General features: G+C 42.7%; 2 protein-coding genes across 3 annotated transcripts in view; both read left to right on the forward strand.

Moving 5' to 3' along the window:
• Window positions 1-5,038, forward strand: part of Ephx2 (epoxide hydrolase 2) — a 43,304-nt gene extending 38,266 nt beyond the window's left edge. For both annotated transcript variants that reach the window (XM_027926997.2, XM_027926998.2), the window contains 5 exons: window positions 1,096-1,198; window positions 1,937-2,006; window positions 3,873-3,953; window positions 4,307-4,365; window positions 4,545-5,038. In XM_027926997.2, the coding sequence (XP_027782798.2) occupies window positions 1,096-1,198; window positions 1,937-2,006; window positions 3,873-3,953; window positions 4,307-4,365; window positions 4,545-4,623 (392 nt within the window). In that variant the 3' untranslated portion in view covers window positions 4,624-5,038. The remainder of the gene's footprint in view (window positions 1-1,095; window positions 1,199-1,936; window positions 2,007-3,872; window positions 3,954-4,306; window positions 4,366-4,544) is intronic.
• Window positions 5,039-7,301: 2,263 nt separating this feature from the next.
• Window positions 7,302-21,035, forward strand: part of Adam2 (ADAM metallopeptidase domain 2) — a 62,596-nt gene continuing 48,862 nt past the window's right edge. The window contains exons 1-4 of the mRNA XM_071610605.1: window positions 7,302-9,286; window positions 9,783-9,859; window positions 15,596-15,651; window positions 19,109-19,187. Coding sequence (XP_071466706.1) covers window positions 9,214-9,286; window positions 9,783-9,859; window positions 15,596-15,651; window positions 19,109-19,187 — 285 coding nt within the window. The 5' untranslated portion in view covers window positions 7,302-9,213. The remainder of the gene's footprint in view (window positions 9,287-9,782; window positions 9,860-15,595; window positions 15,652-19,108; window positions 19,188-21,035) is intronic.

Genomic DNA, 21,035 nt, shown 5'->3' on the forward strand with positions numbered 1-21,035 from the left:
CATGGAGAAGATGGGTCCCAGAGGGGTGACATGGCCAGGAGGGCCCAGCGGGGCTCACCCCTCTGATTTCCATCCTGCCTCCACCCTCTTCGTCCACTCATTCATTGGTTTGTTCCTCAAATGTTCTGCGCACACCCTGGGGAGCAGAGCTGGCTGTCGCAGCAGAGCTGGCTGTCGCAGCAGAGCTGGCTGTCGCAGATATGCAGGCACCACAAGCAGAGCGGGGAGGCAGATCAGCAGTAACAGAGTGGAGGAAACAGGCAGGGTGCGCGGAGGGGGCACAAGGCCCAGCGGGCAGGAGCACCAGCCTGTCACGGGCCCACGGCTGGCCACTTACCCTTGACCTGCAGCAGGCAAACCTGGAGTGACCTGCCTGTGCCTCCAGGCTTTTGAGTCTGATAATGGCGAGCTGGTCCCACTCAGGCGCCAGTGTTGATAACCCTGGGGGCTGCTGGGGGCTGCTGGGAGGCTGCATTGTCCCCAGGCTGCTCTCGGTCACCCTGGGTCACTCTTGGGGCATGAGAGCTGCCAGGACACAGTGCACCTCTGACAACCAGATGGGACTCCATGCTGAGAACCATAGGAGGTCTGTGAGATCAGAAGGTAGCAGCACGGGAGCCCCTGGCCTGGGTTCTTCCTGGCCAAGAGGGAAACCAGACCAAGCACCTGTGGATTCGGGACTCTCTGAGGGACAGAGTTAGTCCAGCTGTTCAGAAAAGGCTCAGTCCAAGGGCGAGTGGGAGTGGGAGGGCATCAGGGCCCTGAGTACGACGGACGTCTGCCTGAGCAGTGTCATCCTGGAGCTGAGTGGTGGGCACATGCTGGGAGCAGGGGTATGCTGAGGTTTGTTCCAGAGCAATGGTGGCAGCTGGCGACATTGAGGCCAGTGTGGGGGATACGTCTGGGCTCCAGAGTGACCGTGAGATCACAAGCTTGGTGCTAGAGTGGGCATGGGCTCAGTGAGAGCAGGAAGAGCAGCGATGCTCCCTGATGGGACGTGAGAGGCACCCAGGTGCGCAACCTCGGCTGGGAGCCCCAGCCGCAGACCTGGATTCCTGGCCTGCGGCTGGAGAGAAAGCAGGTGGCTTCCTGCAGGAGGACTCTTTGTGAATACCCCGGAAGAGCCCAGCCTCAGCAAGATGGTCACGGAGGAGGAAGTTCAGTTCTATGTGCAGCAGTTCAAGAAATCTGGCTTCAGGTAAAGAGGACAGTACCCCACCCAGAGGCAAGCCGGTGGGTGGAGAAGGAGGCTGGCTCAGGGTGGGGACCCAGCTCCCCTCCACTGCAGCCCCCATGAGTGCCTGGGCCGCCTCTGCTTGAATGCCGCAGTGTCAGAGGCTCGCTGCCGTATGTGCCCAGCCTCGTTCTGGGTGGCCCAGCTGTTCTTTCTTTGTGCCTGTGGGTCCCAGCAGATCAGAGGATTTTAATTATTTTTCAGTCACAACTCCTCTGAGAATCAGATGGTAACGCTGGTTCTGTCTTCAGAAAAAAAATATATATATATATATAAATCAAAAATAGCATACACCTCTGTCACAGGCCTCTGACACCGTTCCACAACCTCCCACTGTCCCTTTGCAGTGGGTTCCTGGAGCAGGCCAGTGTCTTCTGGGTGGTGAGGGCTGATCCCAGCTCTTGTCCTCAGCAGTCTCCACAACCCTGAACACGTCCCTCCAAGAGCCAGGGTAGTCCCACAGGGCCAGCTCCCATGGGTCCCAAAGCCCTCTCTGGCTGAGCTCCTGTGGCTGCACCGGGCCTTGCTGGGTAGAGCTGGGCGAGTGTGCCCAATGCCAGGCATGAGTCCAGGGTCTGTCCTGCACTGCAGAAAGCTGGGCCCCCCCCCCCCCCAGAATGGCTGGCTGTGTGCAGCGCGGGCTCCTTCCGGGAAATAGCAGTCAGGCGCTCATCTTATGTGACTTTCTGATCCATTCTCCAGAGGCCCCCTCAACTGGTATCGAAACATGGAAAGGAACTGGCAGTGGGGCTGCAGGGGCTCTGGACGGAAGGTGAGTGCAGTGTCCCTCCCCATCCATCCCTGCCCGCCCCTGCTGCCCTCCCAGGAGCTCTGGGGCTTCTGTCGGCCCCACCTGGTGGAGCCTGGTGGGAACCCGGTGGGGTGGACAGACCTGCATCTTGCTCCTTTCTCCTCCACTCAGGAGGCTTCCCTTGCTGATGCACCCCTCAGATGGTGGAGGGTGCCCAGGTCTCCTGGTGGTGGCCCAGGCCAGGATAGCAAGTGGGCCACATGACCACGTAGTGAAGTGGGTCATGGAGCCCCAACCACAGAGGAGCACTTGGTCCCCTTAGGGAGCCAGGTGTTAGCCTCTTGTCATGTTTGCTTTGGTTTTGTCTGAGTCTCAGTTTTCTCATTTGTTGAGTAGATCTCTGGTGGGAAAGGAAGTAAGTTTCCATCCTAGATGTTAAAATCTAGAGGAAAGCTGCACTGTCCCCAGCAGGACAGCACAGGGAGCCTGGGCCACTGCATGGAGTGGATGTCCTGCCGTTCCAGGCAGCATGCCAGGCCTCGGATACTGTGGTTGATGCCGCAGGGATGGTCTTGACCCCCAGAGTAGGTCCTGAGACCACAGAATGTGCAGCACAGTGGCTAAAAGCATGCTGGGAAGCAAGTCAGCCCACCTCTAATTCCTGTGTGATGTGGGAAAAGACACTTCTTGATCCACTGTTGCCTCTTCTGCAATGAGGAAATGACAAAAATAAAGCCCCCCACCCCCAGCTGCCCATGGGCAAAATGCATTGATGCATGCAAAGTGTTAAGAACAGTAGGTGGCCTGTCGTAGTCATTCATGTTCATTGTCGTTATCACCATTGTAATCTCTGATTGAAATTACCAAACTGCAGTTGGATAGGCAAGATCTCTGGTGGCCTGGACAGAAGTAAGAACAAAGGTGTTGGGAAGGTGAACCCAGACGGTGCCATGGTTGGGAACTCCTTTCCTCTAGGGTCACCATCCAATCTTCCTCACGCCTCTCCCACATCTTCTCCTGCCCCTGCCACAGTTGACAGGGGCATTCTAGAGTTTACAGAACCCCATAGCAGTGGCTTGTGGTTAGTTCCAGCCACAGAATCACTTCTGCATTTCCTTTAGTTCCTGGAACATCATGGAGGAGGGGTCAGGTGAGGAGCACATTATTACACGTAGGTGAAGAAACAGCAAATCCCCAGCACAGCCACGCCCAGTCATCAGGCAAGGGAGGGTGGTAGGTGGGACAGAGCATGGCCACACCCAGCTGTCAGGTGTGGGAGAGTGGTGGGTGGGACAGAGCATGGCCACGCCCAGTCGTCAGGTGTGGGAGAGTGGTAGGCTGGACAGAGCATGGCCACGCCCAGCATTTGGGCGTGGAGAGTGTAGGCAGTTCACAGCTTGGGGAGGTTTCCGGGACCCAATGTGCCCTTTGTTTGCAGCAGATCAAGGCCAGGTCATTTCTATTGCTCTGATTCCACATGGGCGACTGCTATGGCCCCACCTGCCTCTGGAATCCTGGTCGCCCTTTTTGAGCATTTAATTCAGAAAAAATGAATCTTGACCTTCATTCAAGGGCATCTTTCCTTCCTAGTGCCATCGAGAATCAGTTTCACGAACATCAGTCTCAGCGGGCCAGCACATGTTCTGACAGATGTCCCCACACATGTGTTGGTTGCTACATTCTAAATGCAGCATCCTAAAGATCTCCAGAAATAACAATGACCTGTCCTGCAGAGCTCCTCAGAAACATAGCCAGGGCTCCAAGGGCAGCCACCAGGGTCTTTCCCAGGGGTTTCAGAGTGGAGATCTGCCCCAGGCATAAAAGCCTGGCATGATGGGTGGCAGAAGGCAGCCTGCTGGCCACTCCTGTAGCCCATTCTCTTCCCAGATCCTGATCCCAGCCCTGATGGTGACAGCAGAGAAGGACGTTGTGCTGACCCCTCAGATGTCCAAGAACATGGAGGACTGGGTGAGGGAATGGCCCTGCATGGGGATGGGGTGTCCTGGGAGGGACAGTAGCAGAGGACACATCTGTCCTGACAGACAGGAGGGTCAGCTGAAGCCCTGCCCTGATGGGGACCGTCGCTGACATCACTGTCCCTTTGGGCTGGCCCTTCCTGCCCCTCACTGATGTGGGCTCTTGTTCCATTCTCGGTCCTTTCCTGGGTAATGCAGGGTTCTGGGGGTGGGAGGTGGAGAGGCCTTTAGGGAGCAGCGAGGAAGGTGCGCCCTCCCAGGGGGCCTCTGCTGCTCTTTGCAGCAGCCTGAAGCCCCACCCACTTGCGTCCTGCCGCTGACCTTTCTGGATGGGTTTTCTTTCAGATCCCCCACCTGAAAAGGGGACACATTAAGGATTGTGGGCACTGGACACAGATGGAGAAGTAAGGAGATGGAGGGCCCCTGAGGGAGGGTGAAGCAAGATTCTCCATTCACCTTCCCGAAAAGCCTTGCAGGTTTCTTTCTGCCCTGCTCTGCCTCGCTGGCCGCTCACCCTACACCGCTCCTCTTTGGCACGGGAGAGTGAGTTCAGAGTGTGAATTGCCTTTCATTTCTCTTCCAGGCCCGCTGAGTTGAATCAGATCCTCATTGAGTGGCTGCAGGCTAATGTCAGGAACCCACCAGTGGTTTCAAAGATTTAGCCTGTGGCAGTAGCCGGCAGCGCTCCATCTGCTGGGAAGCCCTGTTTGTATCCAGATGTGGCCTCCTGTGCACCTCTCAAGACCAGTGGCTTTGTTCCAAGGGATTTGCCCCAAAGTGGTCTTCACATGAAGTTAATCAAATATGCTGTGATTTTAAATCCAGGAGGAATCACCCGTAGATTGCCTGGGTACGATGCATCATCACTTCATCTCTGAGGGTGGTTAGTGCCCTGTGGGGACAGAATGCAGTACCCACCTGGTCACGTTGACTGACCAATTTATAGTTTTGCAGCCAAGTCTGCAGTTCATTTTGAAGTATTTCAGCAGAGATTGGGATCCTTTACTCAATAAATCTAAGATGGCTTTGCTCCTGCTCTCTCTGTGCTCTTGGGAGAGTGGGCCAAAGTTGGAAGAATGCTGCTTTTTTCATTATCAGAAACAGCTCATTCGAAGGAAGCTTTTCCTCCACTCTTGGGCTTTGCCATGATCTCCAGGGTGCTGCATCATCCAGACCAGTGCCGGCCATGGGAGCCTTCTGGAAGGATGCAAGCGGTCTGTAGCAGCTGGCCTTTCAGAGCTGGCTGAACGCTTCCATAGCAGAGTTTTCTCAGGTAGTGATGCACACTTTGAGTATTTAAAATGTGCTCGTGAGACTAAGGAAGCAAATTTTAGATTTCATTTGATTTTAATTAGTTTAAATGCAAAGAGACCCCTTCCGTCAGCTGTCACTGCAGGGCTCAGTGCAGATGTAGTCCTGTCTTTCCCTCCAGCCTCTCCTTTCTCTTGTCACATCATTAGGCACCAGGTCACACTCATTTGGTCTCCTGCAATCATCTTGTCTGTTTCCCATTTTGGATGCCAAAGCCCTACAGCAGCAGCCTCCTAAAACAGGTCAGATCTTAAACGCTGCAGTTTGGATCCTCCCAGCTGCCTCCAGGATCAAGCCTGGCCCCTGCTCACTCCCACCAGGCCCATCACTCTAATCCCAATTGTCCTCCAATATCACTGTCCTTGAATCTTGCACACACTGGTTCTCCTTGACGCTCCAACTCTGATTGTGCATTCTTTTCTGGAGTCTCCTCCACTAAATCTCAGGCTGGGTCCTGGGTCCTTCCTACCCCAGCCAGCATTCACAGATAAACGCACACTTTCCTCACTGCACTTTGTGCAGGTAAAGCCCCCAGAGGAAGGGATCTCCCCAGGCAAGTTGCATATTATAATGAGCATAAGTTGACCAGGCAATGTGGGGGGGGGGGGGAGGGTGAAGGCAGCAGGGGCAGTCAGAATGCTAGCAGCATCACCTGCTCACTACTCCAGCGTGCCTGGTCTTACGTATGTCACCTCTGATCCCTCCCAAGGCTCCTTCCCATTTAACAGAGGGGGAAACAGGTGCAGACAACTTGCTCAGGGTCACTTGGCAGTTTGGGGCAGAGCCTGAACTCGAGCTCTGCTAAGTTCTACCAAAAATCTACTTCCTAAATCTGAAGCCAGACCAGCTGGGTCAGACATCTGGTCTGCCGGGTACCTTGAGAAAGGGGTCCTGTGCCTCAGTTTCCTCCCCTATAAATAGGGGACATTGATAGTACCTAGGCCATAGGGAATTGTTGGAACTAAATATGGTAATATACACAGAGTTTCAGGCCAGTGCTTGGCATGGAGTGAGTTCTGGGGGAAGGTTAGTGTGACATTTCCAGTTGATTCCAGAGCAAGACTCACGGGGAACAGCTGTAGGAGCCAGACGACATCATTTTGCTGGTTGACTCTGTCCAAGCTCATCTGTGAGAGACCAAATGGGGGAAAGAAGAATCTTAGAACACCCTTCACAAGAAGACACTAAACAGGAAAATCTGTTTCCCCTGTTAGCTCAGGTTGAAAGATTCGACCCATTAGCCCCCATAAACCATCAAAAGTTCCTCAAGTACATCAGAAATTCTACTCTTCTGGTAAATAAGAGTCCAATGAATCGAGTCCATAACATTGCCTCAAAAATATAGCCAGTGGCGCAAGATTGAAAGCCCAGCGTGAGGCTAGCCTGGAAAAGGTCTCAGGTTGTGTGAGAAAATACCCTCAGCTGTGTCTCTGGGTCTTCTTTGGGGAGCTTTGGGCCATATGTCAATTGCTGCGGTTTTAGCAGCAAAAGGGATTAACCGGGATAGAAAGGGAAGATTTTCAGACCCATTTCATTTATGCTTGCTTGGAGTGTATTCAAAATTAATTACAGAATGCTAGTTTTTATGTCATCACTATAAAGGAATAAGTAACAAGTGAACTGACCTCTGCTAAAAGAAATAGGCTTTTTAATAAGAGTCGTGGCAGTCCCCATATTCTTTTCTGCACCCTTGTACCAGTGGGGTTGTGGTGCTGTGCCCAGGGAGTTATGATCAGTCACACTAGCTGTATCCAAGGTTTCCAAAACACATAGCCTCAAAAAGGGGATTCTGTTAGACTAGCTGGGAGGAAAGGCTATTTCTTTCAATCTTAGGATATGATGAACTCATGATTATACAGTATGTCAAAATAAAATACACAAGATACGATACATAAAAATTTGTTGGTGAAATTAAAGTTGTGAACACCAGGAAATTTCTAGTTTTGAATGCACGTCAGAAGAGTTTTAAATTAATTATATAAATTTCCATTTTTCAGAAACCAGAAAAAGGAAAAAGTAAACCAGAAAGAAAGGAACATGAGAACAAAAATCAACAAAACAGAAAACAAATATATAATAGAACAAAATCCGGACAGTCACATTTGAGGCCTTTTAAGTTAATAAAAACAATAAACTCCAAAATTTAATAATTTAATAAACTACTGTACCCCAAATTTTTAAAAAACCACAAATGATCAGTAATGAGAGTGAAAAGGAGGACATCTCTGCAGATGCCACAGGTTGCAAAAGAATGACTGAGGAGGGGACGGCATTTTGAACAACTTTCACTGATTCATGTGGAAAGGACAACTCCCAAGAATGTACAGGTTCCTTCAGAAACACAATTTTCTCAAACTAACACCAGGGGAAAGAAGTTATCGTAGTATTTTAAAGAAATCAGATCCATAAGTAAAAAGCCCTGTCACAAAGAAAACTCCAGGTCTTAATAGCTCCATTTACAAATACTAAAAAACATGAAAGAAACAGACACATAATAAGAAAGAGCTAAGGTGCCTGGCATGGTGGCACATGACGGTAATCCAGTGGTTTGGGAGGCTAAGGCAGGAGGATTACAACTTCAAAGCCAGCCTCAGCATTTTAGCCCTAAGAAACTTAGTGAGAACCTGTCTCAAAATTAAAAATGAAAAAGGGCTAGGCATGTGACTCGGTGGTAAATTGCCCCTGGGTTAAATCCCCAGTACAAAAAAAAAAAAATGAAAGAGAGAGATAAGGCAACTCCATTAGAAAATGGACCAAAGTTTCAAGCAGGCAATTGCCAAAGAAGCTATATAAATTGTCATTGACATATAAAATTGTGCTCAAGTTTATTAACCACAAGAAAATGCAAATTAAACCCCAAATTCAGAAAACTACAGGCCAATACAAATACATGAAATACGAGGAGAAAAAAGTGTAGGCATCAATGTGGAGGAACTGGAATGTTCAGACACTTCTGGTGGGAGTATGTATTAGTACTACGGAATTGTCTACTAAGACATATCCTGTGATCCATTCTAGAATTAAGCCCAGGAGAAATTTCTACATAAAAGGCATATGCAAGAATTTTTATAGCCAAATATTGTTTTTAATAGTTGGAACTATAAACAAACCAAATGTTCACTAACAGCAAAATGGAAAGACAAATGTTGCTATGGATGGGCCTTACCACCATCCCATTAAAGGAACCCAAATGTAAAGAGCAACTACAATAGTTTTTGAGGTAATGATTGTCAGGGGGCAACTGGGGACTTTGGTGGTCTCTATTTTGATCCAGGTAATAATTACACTGACTTGTTCACTTGAGTATTAATCAAGCTGTCCACGTATGATTGAACTGTACATAAACATATAATATATTATCATATAACATTATTATTAAGAATTGAAAGTTCACTTAAGAAGTCGATCTGTCTCTTCTTAGCTGTTTCACCCACTCTGCCTCTTAGAAGTGAATCTGCTGCTGTCTTGGCGTGGTGGCTGCAGGACTGTAATCCCAGTGGCTCAGGAGGCTGAGGCCTGAGGATTACTGAGGTCAAAGCCAGCCTCAGCCATTTAGCGAGGCCCTAAGCAATTTAGAGAGACTGTCTCGGAACAAAAAAAGGGCTGGGAGCTGTGGCTCAGTGTTTAAGCATCCCCCGGGTTTAATCCCCAGTAATCAAAAAGGTAGAAGGAAAACAGTGGCCTCTCTCCCTCTGGCCCTCCCTCCCGCCTATTTCTTCTTTTTCCTTAGCTTCAAATAGGAGTCGTGCCAGTGGGGTCCTCTTTTGAGAGAGACTCGCTGGCCAAGGCCGCCCAGGTTCAACAGCAGGGCCGCTGGGCTCCGCGCACGTGGCGCAGTCCCTGCCTTCTCGCAGGGTGCGAGGCCTGACCGTACCTCGCGCTCCCAACTGCCCGGTGGCTGGCCAACGGCCACATTGGGACTGGGATCCGGATCGCTAGCCATGTTGCGCGTCCTCCTCCTTCTCGGCGGGCTGGGTGGACTCAGCGGGTACAGCCCCCGCCACAGAGAACACAGTGAGTCCCAGACCTTTCCTGACCTTCGGGCGCGCGTGCTCCCCTCGCCCTTCGCCTCCCAGGGTGCACTAGACATGCGTGGAAAGCGCCTTCCTGCGCGATGCCCGCTCTGGGCCTTGCAGCTGTCCACGACCCAAAAGCTCACCGGGGAGCAGGGCGCTCTCCCACGCCCACAGGGACCCCAGCCCCGCTCCAGGATGGCTGGAGGTTGGGGTTTCAGGTCCTGCTGCGCTCTAGTGATGGTGACCGTGGAGACCCAACTCTGAACTCTCTATTTAGGGGCTCAAAGGGTATGAGTTGTATTTGTTCTGGGAGCTTGGCTTTTGCCCCAGAATTACCAGACCCTGCCTTCTAGAAAGAAGTGAGAATATTGGAAAGATAGTAAAACTGAGAGGTCGCCTACAGAATGCAGAGGATATAACATTTAGATGTGAGAGAATGAAGGGAGCCGTACAACGCGGGGCAATCCTCTAATAAGACATTTTGCACCTTGCAGATTATGAAAGACTACACGTGCAAGTTACGGTTCCAGTGAAAATACGGTCAATTAAAAACGGAGGATTTGAATCACATGTAATGAATTATTAACATTGTTCACGATTTGAAATGATGCGAATATGTTGTTTCCAAGATGTTAATTGGCCATTTTTCATTCATGCACATTTACTGAATTTTATATTTATACTCAATTTTTTTTGAGTGGGAAAGTCTTTTCTAAAAATGAGCCAAGATTATTGTTTCCTAAAAATAATGGTGCAGTGATGTGGGGTGTTAAAGCCTGGAGCCCCACCCCCCCAAATGTTTCCCCCTAGGTATCTCTGACCTGATCTGCTGGTCTCTTCTCACCCACCCACCAGCCTATATTTGGAGGAAAAAAAAAATGGGGATGGGGGATAACGATCATTTTATTTAATGATATATGTTATATGGATGATTTTCCCCTTTTGATTGCAAATATGTTAATGGTTAAGATTTTTTAAACTGCTTTCATTCATCTTAGTTTAGGATTAGATTATTCTTGTTTCTCCTTTGAAATAAAAGGCTTTTTAACATGCCCAATCTTATCTGAATTAAAAGCTCCTTTTTTTAAAGTAAGTTCTAGAATCATTTCTGGAGAAGTCAAATATGTTTTGTGAAACCTCACTTTTTCGTTTGGTTGGGAAGTGGATGTTCTCATGATTTAGGTATTCCCTTAGCAAGTTTCCATTCAACAACTTAATCTAGAGTTTTAAGTTTATAACTCTTTATTTTTAAATGAATGCATATCTGTTTATGAAATTTTAAAATCACTTAAGTAGAGAAAAATAGTGAAGCTCTTATAGAATTTTAGGAGTGTATATTAATGCAAAAATATTATGGGCATGTTATTCATTTTAGAAAATAAACAAGAAGTCTGTTTAGAGGGGAATATCTCCAAGCAGGAATCACTGGATTGTTATAAGAGGATGATTTATAACAAGTGAAATAGAAGAAAAATAAAAATATTTCTCTTCAACAGTCAAAATTCAAGACAAAAATGGTTTGTTAATATCTGCATTCTCATGGCATAGAGTATAGTAAGGAAATAATAGTATTTTTGAATCAAAGAGGCTATCACATACTGACTGATTCAATATTACAACAAACATAGCATGAAACAATGTATGTTTAAAATTATCATAATAAAGAATATAGGAGCATAAAAGGAGAATATACGCTGGACACTAGAAAAACTTTTTAAAATAACTGAATGAAGCTTGTAGAAGTGAAAAATACAATATGAAGCTATAAAAGTCAGGAACTAATAGTAGATCAGAGATAGCTGAAGAGAATAAGTGGTGTAACATATATGAGGTTAATGGAAGAGGACAATAGAATTAGAAGCTTAGGTAGCACCATGAGAATTCCTGAAGGAAAGGGGGAGGTGTGGAGGAGAGTTGATATTAACCAAGAAACGATTTTCAAAAAGTGGAGCCCCAAGCTCCAGTTTCACGAACTCAAAGCAGAATAAGTAAAGGTCAAGTGACATCTTTACATATCAGAATACTAAAAGGAAGAAAATGTCTTAAAGGCAGTCATGAATAATAGGAAGGATACCTACAACCAAACAGTAAATAAACTAACAGCAGAAGTCTCAAAATCAGCAACGGGAATGAGAAAATCTTGTCATTTACTCAAGTGAAGTAGACTTCACAAATTAGTATCTATTGATGGTTTCCAGGTTAAAAGAGGAGAACATAGGTATAATAATGTACTTTGGCAGGTAGAAACTGAAAGCAGACAAACAATAACATAAACATAGAAGCTGCAAAAAAAAAAAAAAGCTGAGGAATATGTTTAATTCAAAATACAACACATTGACCATGAGATTTAATAGTAACCATCAAAAGAGTAGAAAGTGTACATCAGTATCAATTTAATAGGGAATCCAAGTAAAATTTAAATATTAAATCTTTAATTACATGTATTAGAAAACAGAGACATCTCAGATTGGACGTAAGTCATACCTGAATAATAAAGAAATTCAAAGGCTGGACACAAAAGTAAAAAAAAAAAAAAATTGCAACACAAATAAGCAGCTTGTGTAGCTATACTTTTCTCAGGCAAAAAGAAAAAATGGTCTTCAAAGTAACATAGAACAAAGGTATAAAAACTGTTACTAGATAGGGAAAAGTGTCTGAATGAGAAAGGAGGACACATTTTTTTTTAATGAGTGATACAAGCCAGGTGTGGTGGCATATGCCTGTCTTCGCAGAAGTTCAGGAGGCTGAGGCAGGAGGATAACAGGTTCATAGCCAGCCACGGCAATTTAGCTAGTCCCCAAGCAACTCAGTGAGACCCTGTCTCTAAATAAAATTTTTTAAACATTTGATACCAGGAATTGAACCCAGAGGTACTTAACCGCTGGGCCACATCCCCAGCCTACACAAACCACAGTAGAGCTCAATCTCTTAGCCAGAGTTGGCTATTATACTACTTTCCTTAGAAAGAAGGAAACAAAATGTTGGTCTCAAGTTGATGCATCTACAAGGGAATGGATAGGAGTAATAGTTACCTGGCCCTTTGGGCCTTGCCTATGGACACAGGCAGGTCGCACCAGTTGTCCTGCTTTACAGAAGAGTGCCTTCACATTCACTCTGGAGTTCAATCACACCTGATTTTCTTCTGAGCACCTACGGTGAGCACGGCCTATGAGAAACACCAACGTGACAACTTAGGGACTCACGGGGGATAACAGGAGGCTTGCCATGACACAGGAATTGAGGTCCCAGTGAGTGATTCCCCCACAGGCCCTTCCCTGCTGTTCTGTAACCGCCCCAGCCACACATTCTTTACACACGTTTATACTGCACATAACACCTGCAAGAAAATGAACAGTTTCTTCAGATTAGTGGAGCAAATTGGTTTTTTAATTTTAATTCCTTCCCCCCCACCCCCCGCCCCAGATACATTCAGTTCATGAAGGGCAATGGTAACAGCGTGGCTGAAGTTTTCTAGATAGATGATAGCTGTAGACAGTCAGATCCAGCATGGAGTCCCATTCTGTCAGGATAGTTACTGCATGCTGTGGCTGAATTGTGACACCTCCCCTCCAAAAAATCCATCTGTTGAAGACCTGACCCCTAGCCCCTCATGATGTGATCCTACTTGGAGAGAGAGGTCGTTAAAATGAGTTCATTAAAGTGGGTTCTAGTCCAACATAACTGATGCCCCTGAGAGAAAGAGGGAATGTGCGCACTGACCCGAGTGCAGGCGTAAGACTCCATCTGCAAAGCCAGCACAGAGGCCTGGATGGGTCTTGCCCTCATGACCTTCAAAAGGAAACCACCCTCTGCACACTCTGATTGCAGACTTCTAGCCTCTTCAACTGTGAGAAAGTAAATTTCAGTTGTTTAAATCAAAACGAAACCAAAAATGCTCAATTTAATAAATGATGGGGGTCAGTTGATTAGCAACACAAAATAATAATGAACTGTACAGTAGTGTCACCTCCTACACCAGAATTGATTCTAGATCATGTAAATGCACAGATGAGAGTAAAATAATAAGAATTTGGAAGAAAATATAGAATATACATTTCAGGACCTTATAATATAAGGGAAGAATTGAACAATGAAAAAAGGCAGGCATTCTTAAGTAAAAGATTGAGGAATACCTGGATTTAAATAAAAATAATAATAACCATAAACAAAGTGAAAAATATTACAGACTCATATTTTGCAGTCCACTTACTGCACATAAGAGTTTCCAGAACAGATCAAGAACTTTTATAAATCAATAAGAAAAAATAAAACCAACAAAATGGAAACATGTATAAAGTTATGAATGGCAAGAAAGTGTTAAACCTGACGGGGTAGCAAACATCAAATGTAATCAAAAAATTGAGAAATTTTATTTGGCAGAGAATTGCCAAATAAATGGAGTAAGACACAATTTTACATCCATCACTGGCCAACATTAAATCTAAGAAAACAAAAATGTGATTAGAAGATATAAATAAAAAGGTAATCTTATTTTCTTCTTGTGAATATGTAAATTGGCACAACAAATTTGAAGATTGTTTTTTAAATTATGAGTGAAATTGTAAAAACACTTTTTTAACGAAAGAAGTTCATTCATAAGTAACATATATCTGGCAATTATACACATGTTGCAGTATTGCTTAAAACAAATAGAACTACATGTCCAATAAGAAGATAGATGAATAAACTGTGGTATATTCAGAAAATGAAGTTTTATGCCATAGAGAAATAAATGACAAAGCTACAGGTTCTAAGGGTGATGGTGAGGGCAGGCAATATTTGCTATAGTGCTTATTATGTCTGAGGCAGTGTTTCATGCAGCAGATAAAATATATAACTTGTAGGATAAAATTCAAGTAAAGGTAAAATTTTTTGCAAAACCAACCACTATTTAGACACACATCCATAACTAATACAGTTATGAAAATAGGCATGAGAATAATAAACATGAAATTTGGGAGGCTGGTTATCTGGGGTATAAAAAAGAAAATATAATCTACTGAGTAGGCTTATCCTTATTTTCAAAGACTTGCAGTTTTTTATTTTTCAATGTTATCATTGATGACATGATATTTTATATACTTTTCTTTGAATCTTATATGCCTAAAATACATGACTAAAAATAATAAGAGTGGCTTATAAAGAAGTTAAAATTCCCTTTAAAAGAGACTTAAAGTCGAAATATTGGAAGCTTCCCTCTAGCAATCAAGAAGGAAGGAAGCCCATCATCACTTTTTCTATTTATCATTGTCTTGGAACTATTGCAAGAAGGGAAGAAAACAATAAAAATAAGTAGGCATAATTGGAGGGGAAAAGAATGCCATATTATTTGCAGACAAAATGGTGATACATGAAATAAAATCTAAATCTATAAAAAAATTGGAAATAATACATTGACTTAGTAAATTTTTTGGAGACGTGATTGAAATTGAAATACAGAAACAAGTAGTATTTCTATTCCAGCAATCAAAAAATATAAAACATAATTCTTAATAAGATTTAATTTATACTACATAAAAATTTAAATGCAAATCTTACATAGGTCAGCAAAACCTCATTGAAGACAATAAAACAAGAGAAAATAAGACTTTAATAACTGGAGATGTATTACATGCTTGTTTATTGAAAGGTTCAATAATGAAGATGTCTGCAAATTGGCAGAGAATTAATTGTCCCTTCATTGGATAGCATTTCTTAATCCTCTTATTTATAAAATAGATTGAGTTAGCATTCAAACTATGAACAAATTTTATGAAATTTATTACTATTATATATTACATGTTATTAATTAATTCTTGGCTCTACTATATATAAATTTTCTATTAAATAATTTAGGCATATCCTATCCATTTTAAAGATAGTTTTATAGTGGCCTCAATATTAAGCTAACACAATTATAGGACTAAAAAAATCTACTCTCAGGGCTGGGGTTGTGTCTCAGTGATAGAGCACTTGCCTAGCTTGTGTGAGGCACTGGATTTGATCATAAAAAGCACCACAAAAAAATAAATAAGTAAAATAAAGGCATTGTGTCCATCTACAACTAAAAAAAATTTAAATATATATATTCTATAAAATCCACTGTTTTGTTATGAGTCTGTTATTGGATAAATTGAAAATTCATGAATAAGAAATTATACCAATCATATTCTATTATCCAAGCTAAAATTTTATCAAACCAAATTCTAGATTTTAACTTTTATTGCATTAATATGTTTTTGATTGTCATTAATGTAAAAATGTTAGTTTTTCTTTCTAACCTCTTTTCCCTCATTTTCTTTGCTTTTCAAATGTGCTCTCCTACCAGGTGGCCTACAACATTACACTTGAGGGGAAAACATATACTATGAACCTAACGCAAAAGTAGGTGATGGTGTTACCAACTGTCTTTGTTCTATTTATAATTATTGTTTGTAAATACCCAGAATGCAATTATTTTGCATTTGGAAATGTTACTGAGTGTTCCTTTTTCTCTTATGTTGTTCTTTTAAAAAATACCTTAAGTCTCTGTATCAAATACCTGGATTGGAATCCACAATGCTGTTCCCATCTTCCCCGTGGTGATGCTTCCTGGTAGCATCCAATTTGGTTTGGGCTACCCATGGGGTTTCCTGGAGGACGAATTTTGATTATTTCCTGAAAACATAAATATGGTTTGTTTTCTAGTTCCTTTATCCAACTTAAAGTTGAAGGATCATAGCAGATTCTTGGATGTTGTGAATCATGACAATTTTTTTAAATTAGCATATATACCCTATCACACTGTATTAAGCACTTACAATTGTAATTACCCAAACTCAATCTCTTGTCAGTTAATACATTTGGGAAAAATGAAGCATAGCATGCTGAGCAAAAAAGAAAAATCAAAATTGATATGGTCCTTGTTTCAATAAGAATGAGTTTACTAAAAATAATGAAAGGAAGAAAAAGAACTAGTCTGAAGGAAGACACAAAAAGCTGACTCAAAATTACTTCTTCCTAAGGAAAAAAACTGAGTGTTTTTGCAATAAATGTGCAGGGAAACCCCAGACAGAATCTCCCCGACAGTGATGGGCCTGCAAATGAGCCAGTGGTGAGAGCTAAACCATCCTGTGGATAACTTTCCACATCACAGTACAATACATACAAGTGTTCAATAGAGACGGAAGTAGGTGAAATACAGTGGGTTAGAAATGTAAGAAGATCTAAATTAAAATGCAGTCTTTGTTGGGCTGGGGATGTGGCTCAAGCGGTAGTGCGCTCGCCTGGCATGCGTGCGGCCTGGGTTTGATCTTCAGCACTACATACAAACAAAGATGTTGTGTCCGCCAAAAACTAAAACATAAATATTAAAAAATTCTCTCTCCCTCTCTCTCTCTCCTTCTCTCTTTAAAAAAAAAAATGCAGTCTTTGAGCCAATAATGGTGGTGCATGCCTATAATCCCAAGGCTTGGGAGGCAGAAAGATTGGGAGTTCAAAGCCAGCCTCAGCAAAAGTGAGGCATTAAGCAACTCATTGAGACCCTGTCTCTAAATAAAATACAAAATAGGGCTGGAGATGTGGTTCAGTGGTTGAATGCCCCTGAGTTCAGTCCCTGGTGTACCTGACACCTGCAAAAATGCAGTCTTTGCAGATTTATTTTTTGGATTGGAAAAAGGATATAGAATATATGATACAATTAATGGTGATATCATGATGAATTTGTAAACGACCCTTTACTATTCAACTTGCAAAAAATGTATTTCTTTTCTTGCACACAAGCAATCAAAAGGCATTTAATAACCACCTTGTCAATGAGTAAAATTAGAATATAGTTACAAATATTTAATGCTTAATCAAAGAAGCACCAGCTATTTGCAAATTTGGTAGGAGTTGTCAAAATAACTCTTGGATTAAAAAAATTATTCAAAGCATTATGGCAAAAATGTCAATAATATGACAACAGATAGAATGTTATAAATCAAACAGTCTAAATGTGAATGACCAAATCTATAATCAAAATACAGTGCAGAGCTTTTGCTGTTTTTTCATTTGACATGCAGCAGATGAGACTCAAGTGTGCAGGGCTGGAGAAGGGGTTGGGGGGGACCAATGAGTATAGTTGGGTCACCCCAGGTGGAGTGATGAGGTCTTCAGTGGCCATTGGCCTTGGTCTGCTGCCAGTCCTGCCAGCCCTGACCAGGATACCTTGGTAGCTAGTCCTTCTGAGGCTTGGCCAACAGCTCCTGTGTAAACAGGTGGATGTAAAAGTTGCTCACCACATACTGACGCCTGGGCTATGCGCAGAACTGGCACCGCCCTGCACCCGTCACAGCTATACCCCGATCTCTGAGGGCTTTAAAGCAGGTAATAATCAATCACCTTGCTCAAGGCAATCCTGACAAACGTGGGAAGTGCATGGTTACAGCATCTTAAAAGATATCCGAGGTATTCATTAGCATCATTATTAACTCTAGTCACAATGCTGTGTAAGAGGTGTTCTGAACCTATTGTCCTCACTGAAACTCACCCCTGGCCCCTAGCAGCCACCATTTTCCTGCCTACTTTTTTATGAGTTTGACTCTTTTACATCCCACATATATGTGAGATCATGCAATATCTTTCTTTCCGTGCCTGGCTTATTTCACGTAACATAATATATTTCTGGTTGATCCATGTCTCCCAAAGAACAAGATTTCTTTCTTTCTTTTTTAAGGCTTAATTGTTTTCCAGTGTGTGCTTGATTATTGCTGCAATCAACATGCAGGTGTCTTTTCAACTTAAGATTTCACCTCACTTGCAAATATACCCAGCAGTGGGATTTCCAGAATAGATGATAGTTCTACTCTTAATTTTTGAGGAACCCCTGTTCTCTTTTCCATATCCACGATCCTAATTTGCTTCCCACCTACCTTGTACAGGGGTTCTTCCTTCATTTCATCCCACCAACATTCGGCATCTCTCTTCTCCTTGATAACAGCCATTCTAACAGGTGTAAGGTGTTGCATCCTGATGGTTTTCATTTGCATTTCTCTGAGGGCTAGTGATAGCGAGCATTTTCTTAAATACATGTTGACCATTTGTACATATTGTTTTGAGAAATATTTATTTCTGTCCTCTCCCATTTTTAAAATTGAGTTATTTGTTTTCTTGCTGTTCTTCATATATTTTAAATATTAAGTATTAACCCCTTACCAGCTGTAGGGTTTGCAAGTGTCTGCGTCCATTCTGCAGGTTGTCTCCTCCCTCTGCTGACTAACTGTCCTGCTTCTAGTCTGGTGCTGTCCACTAGTTTTAGTTTTCGCTTTTGTTGCCTAGGCTTTTTTGTTCATATCCAAAAAGACTTTGCCCAGACCAACGTCACAAAGCTTTCCCATGTTTTCTTCTAGTAACTTCTAGTTTTAGGTCTTACATTGATGTCTTCAGTTCACTTCTAGTGTTGTGAGATGAGGATCCACTTCCATTTTTCTGTAGGTGGACATTATTTTCCATATGTGATTTTTTTTGGAAGAGACTGTTCTCTTCCCATTGTGTGTTCCTGGTGATGTTGCCAAAAATCAATTAACTGTAAATAAGTGGATTGATTTCTCTGGTATCTCTTCGGTTCCACTGGTCTCCATGCTGTTTTGATTATTACAGCTTTGCAGTATATTTTGAAATCAGGTCATCTGAGGCCTCCAAGTACCTCCTTTTTGCCCTGGCTATTTGGGAAAACTTAACAAGGAGGTGGAAAATCCAAACGCTGAAAACTCTTTTTCGGCCAACCTCTCTACTTATAATAAATATAGTAAGTATCTTTTTAAAAATGAAAGTTTAGGAAACAAAATTTCCACTAAGTACCCTTTTATCTTTATTTTTACAGAGTATTTTTACCTCATAATTTTAAAGTTTATGGTTATGATGGTACAGGAATCATGAAGCCTCTTGATAAAGATTTTCAGGTACGATTTTCATTATCTGTTGTACCTTTGTGATATGAATTTCTCTGATCATGTTATCTAGGGTCCACATAGAGTACAAAGGGTGGAGGTCATGTTTTGTTTTGATGTGAACCTATTCATTTCATTTTGACAGTGTGTTCTCAACTCTATTAAACAGAAGGTTACTAAGTCAAATATCATTGTCATGTTTCTAAATCATTTGTTTCATGTGTGTGCTCATGTGTCTGTGGCAATAGGGGTTGAATATATTGTGAAATGCCTGGAATGAAGACCAGGGTTTGAATCAGGGGAAGCTAAATCTGGAACAAAAGGAGAATCTAAAGTGTCCTCTGAAGAATGTTCAGGGACCAAATATTTTCTTAAATACATGTTGACCATTTGTACATATTGTTTTGAGAAATATTTCTTTCTGTCCTTGCTGTTCTTCATATATTTTAAATATTAAGTATTAACCCCTTACCAGCTGTAGGATTTGCAAATGTCTCCATCCATTCTGCAGCAACCAAGACAGGGAAGCTGCCGGGATCCCAGCAGGCAGGATTGGGACACCTACTTAAATAAGAAATAAGCAAACAATGTAAAAAGGGAAAACGAACTTAACGCAGTCGGATTAATGGGAGAAGCAGCTGTCTCAGTTCTCCTTGGGCCTTACAGAGGTGGTGACAATGTGTGGAAAAAAGCCAAGTGGCACACACATGCAGATTTAGCCAGAGAACCTGTCACCTTCAGCTTCCTTGGTGTCCACCCCCCAGGGCAAAGTTTGATCAGTGGTTATTCTCAGTATGACAAAGTCCTCTGTTTCTTAAGGACACATAAAATTTCATGCATATTTGGAACTACATAGAATTTTCATATATTTGGAACACTCAGGGCTTCATTTAATGATGTCTATAATTTTTTTTTGGTGAAAGTAATTGAAAAATAATGGGTAGAATTTGTAGGGTTTGTTCATGCATAAAGGAGCCTGAAATGCTCTTTTTTGTTTTGCTTTTGGTCTGCCCTACCTATTGTTGTGCTCATCTTTGTGGTTGTTTTCCATTTTCATTCCCAATTTCTACACAGTGAGTCCATCTTAGAGAGGCTAAGATTTTAACAGAAGAAATTATAGACTTAGCCCTTGCTTTGAATTTCATTTTTAAACTTGGCATCAGAGAAGGCAAATACAAGTGAGTCGTTGTAAATAAAGAAATAATATGTACTGTTATATGCAAACAAATATTTATATGTGCAGGGGTGTGTATGTGTTTGTGTGTGTGTGTAAGAGAAAAATCATCAAAGAGCTACACAGGGCCACAATATCCCACGTTTGAATTTTATAGTATTCTACTAAACCCAATTCCACTGCATACCTTAAGAGGTATGAAAGAAAGATATGCATGCAGTTAAAAAAAGACTAAAAAGGAATGCCTTAATAATAACCAAAATGTGGTAAGTTGTTGAATGTTGGTCTCGAATGTCATGAATATATGTTGTTGTATTGATATGTTATGCTGTAAGCCTATTTCTACCCTAAAGAAAACCAAGTAAAGTTCATTAAATTAGATTTAAAACAGATGATTTTATTGAATTTTTTCATAAATTTTGAAAATGACATCCGTCCCTAAAAGCACATTGTTTTGAAAAATAAAGACATATACAGAAGAGCCAATTGGTCAGTTATTGGCATCAGACATTGGTCAGGCATCAGACATTCCAAAGGGACTCTCTTCTGATTGATGCCTACACATAGGGGTCAGGATTTTTACAGATTAATTTTGGGCAGGCACACATATTCAGTGTGTAGCACACAGGGAGCTTCTGTTATCTGCTTTTTGTTTTGTTTTGTTTTCAATTATAGGTCATACTTTC

The sequence above is a fragment of the Marmota flaviventris genome, chromosome 3, assembly GCF_047511675.1.
Source record: "Marmota flaviventris isolate mMarFla1 chromosome 3, mMarFla1.hap1, whole genome shotgun sequence".
Classification (NCBI taxonomy): domain Eukaryota; kingdom Metazoa; phylum Chordata; class Mammalia; order Rodentia; family Sciuridae; genus Marmota; species Marmota flaviventris.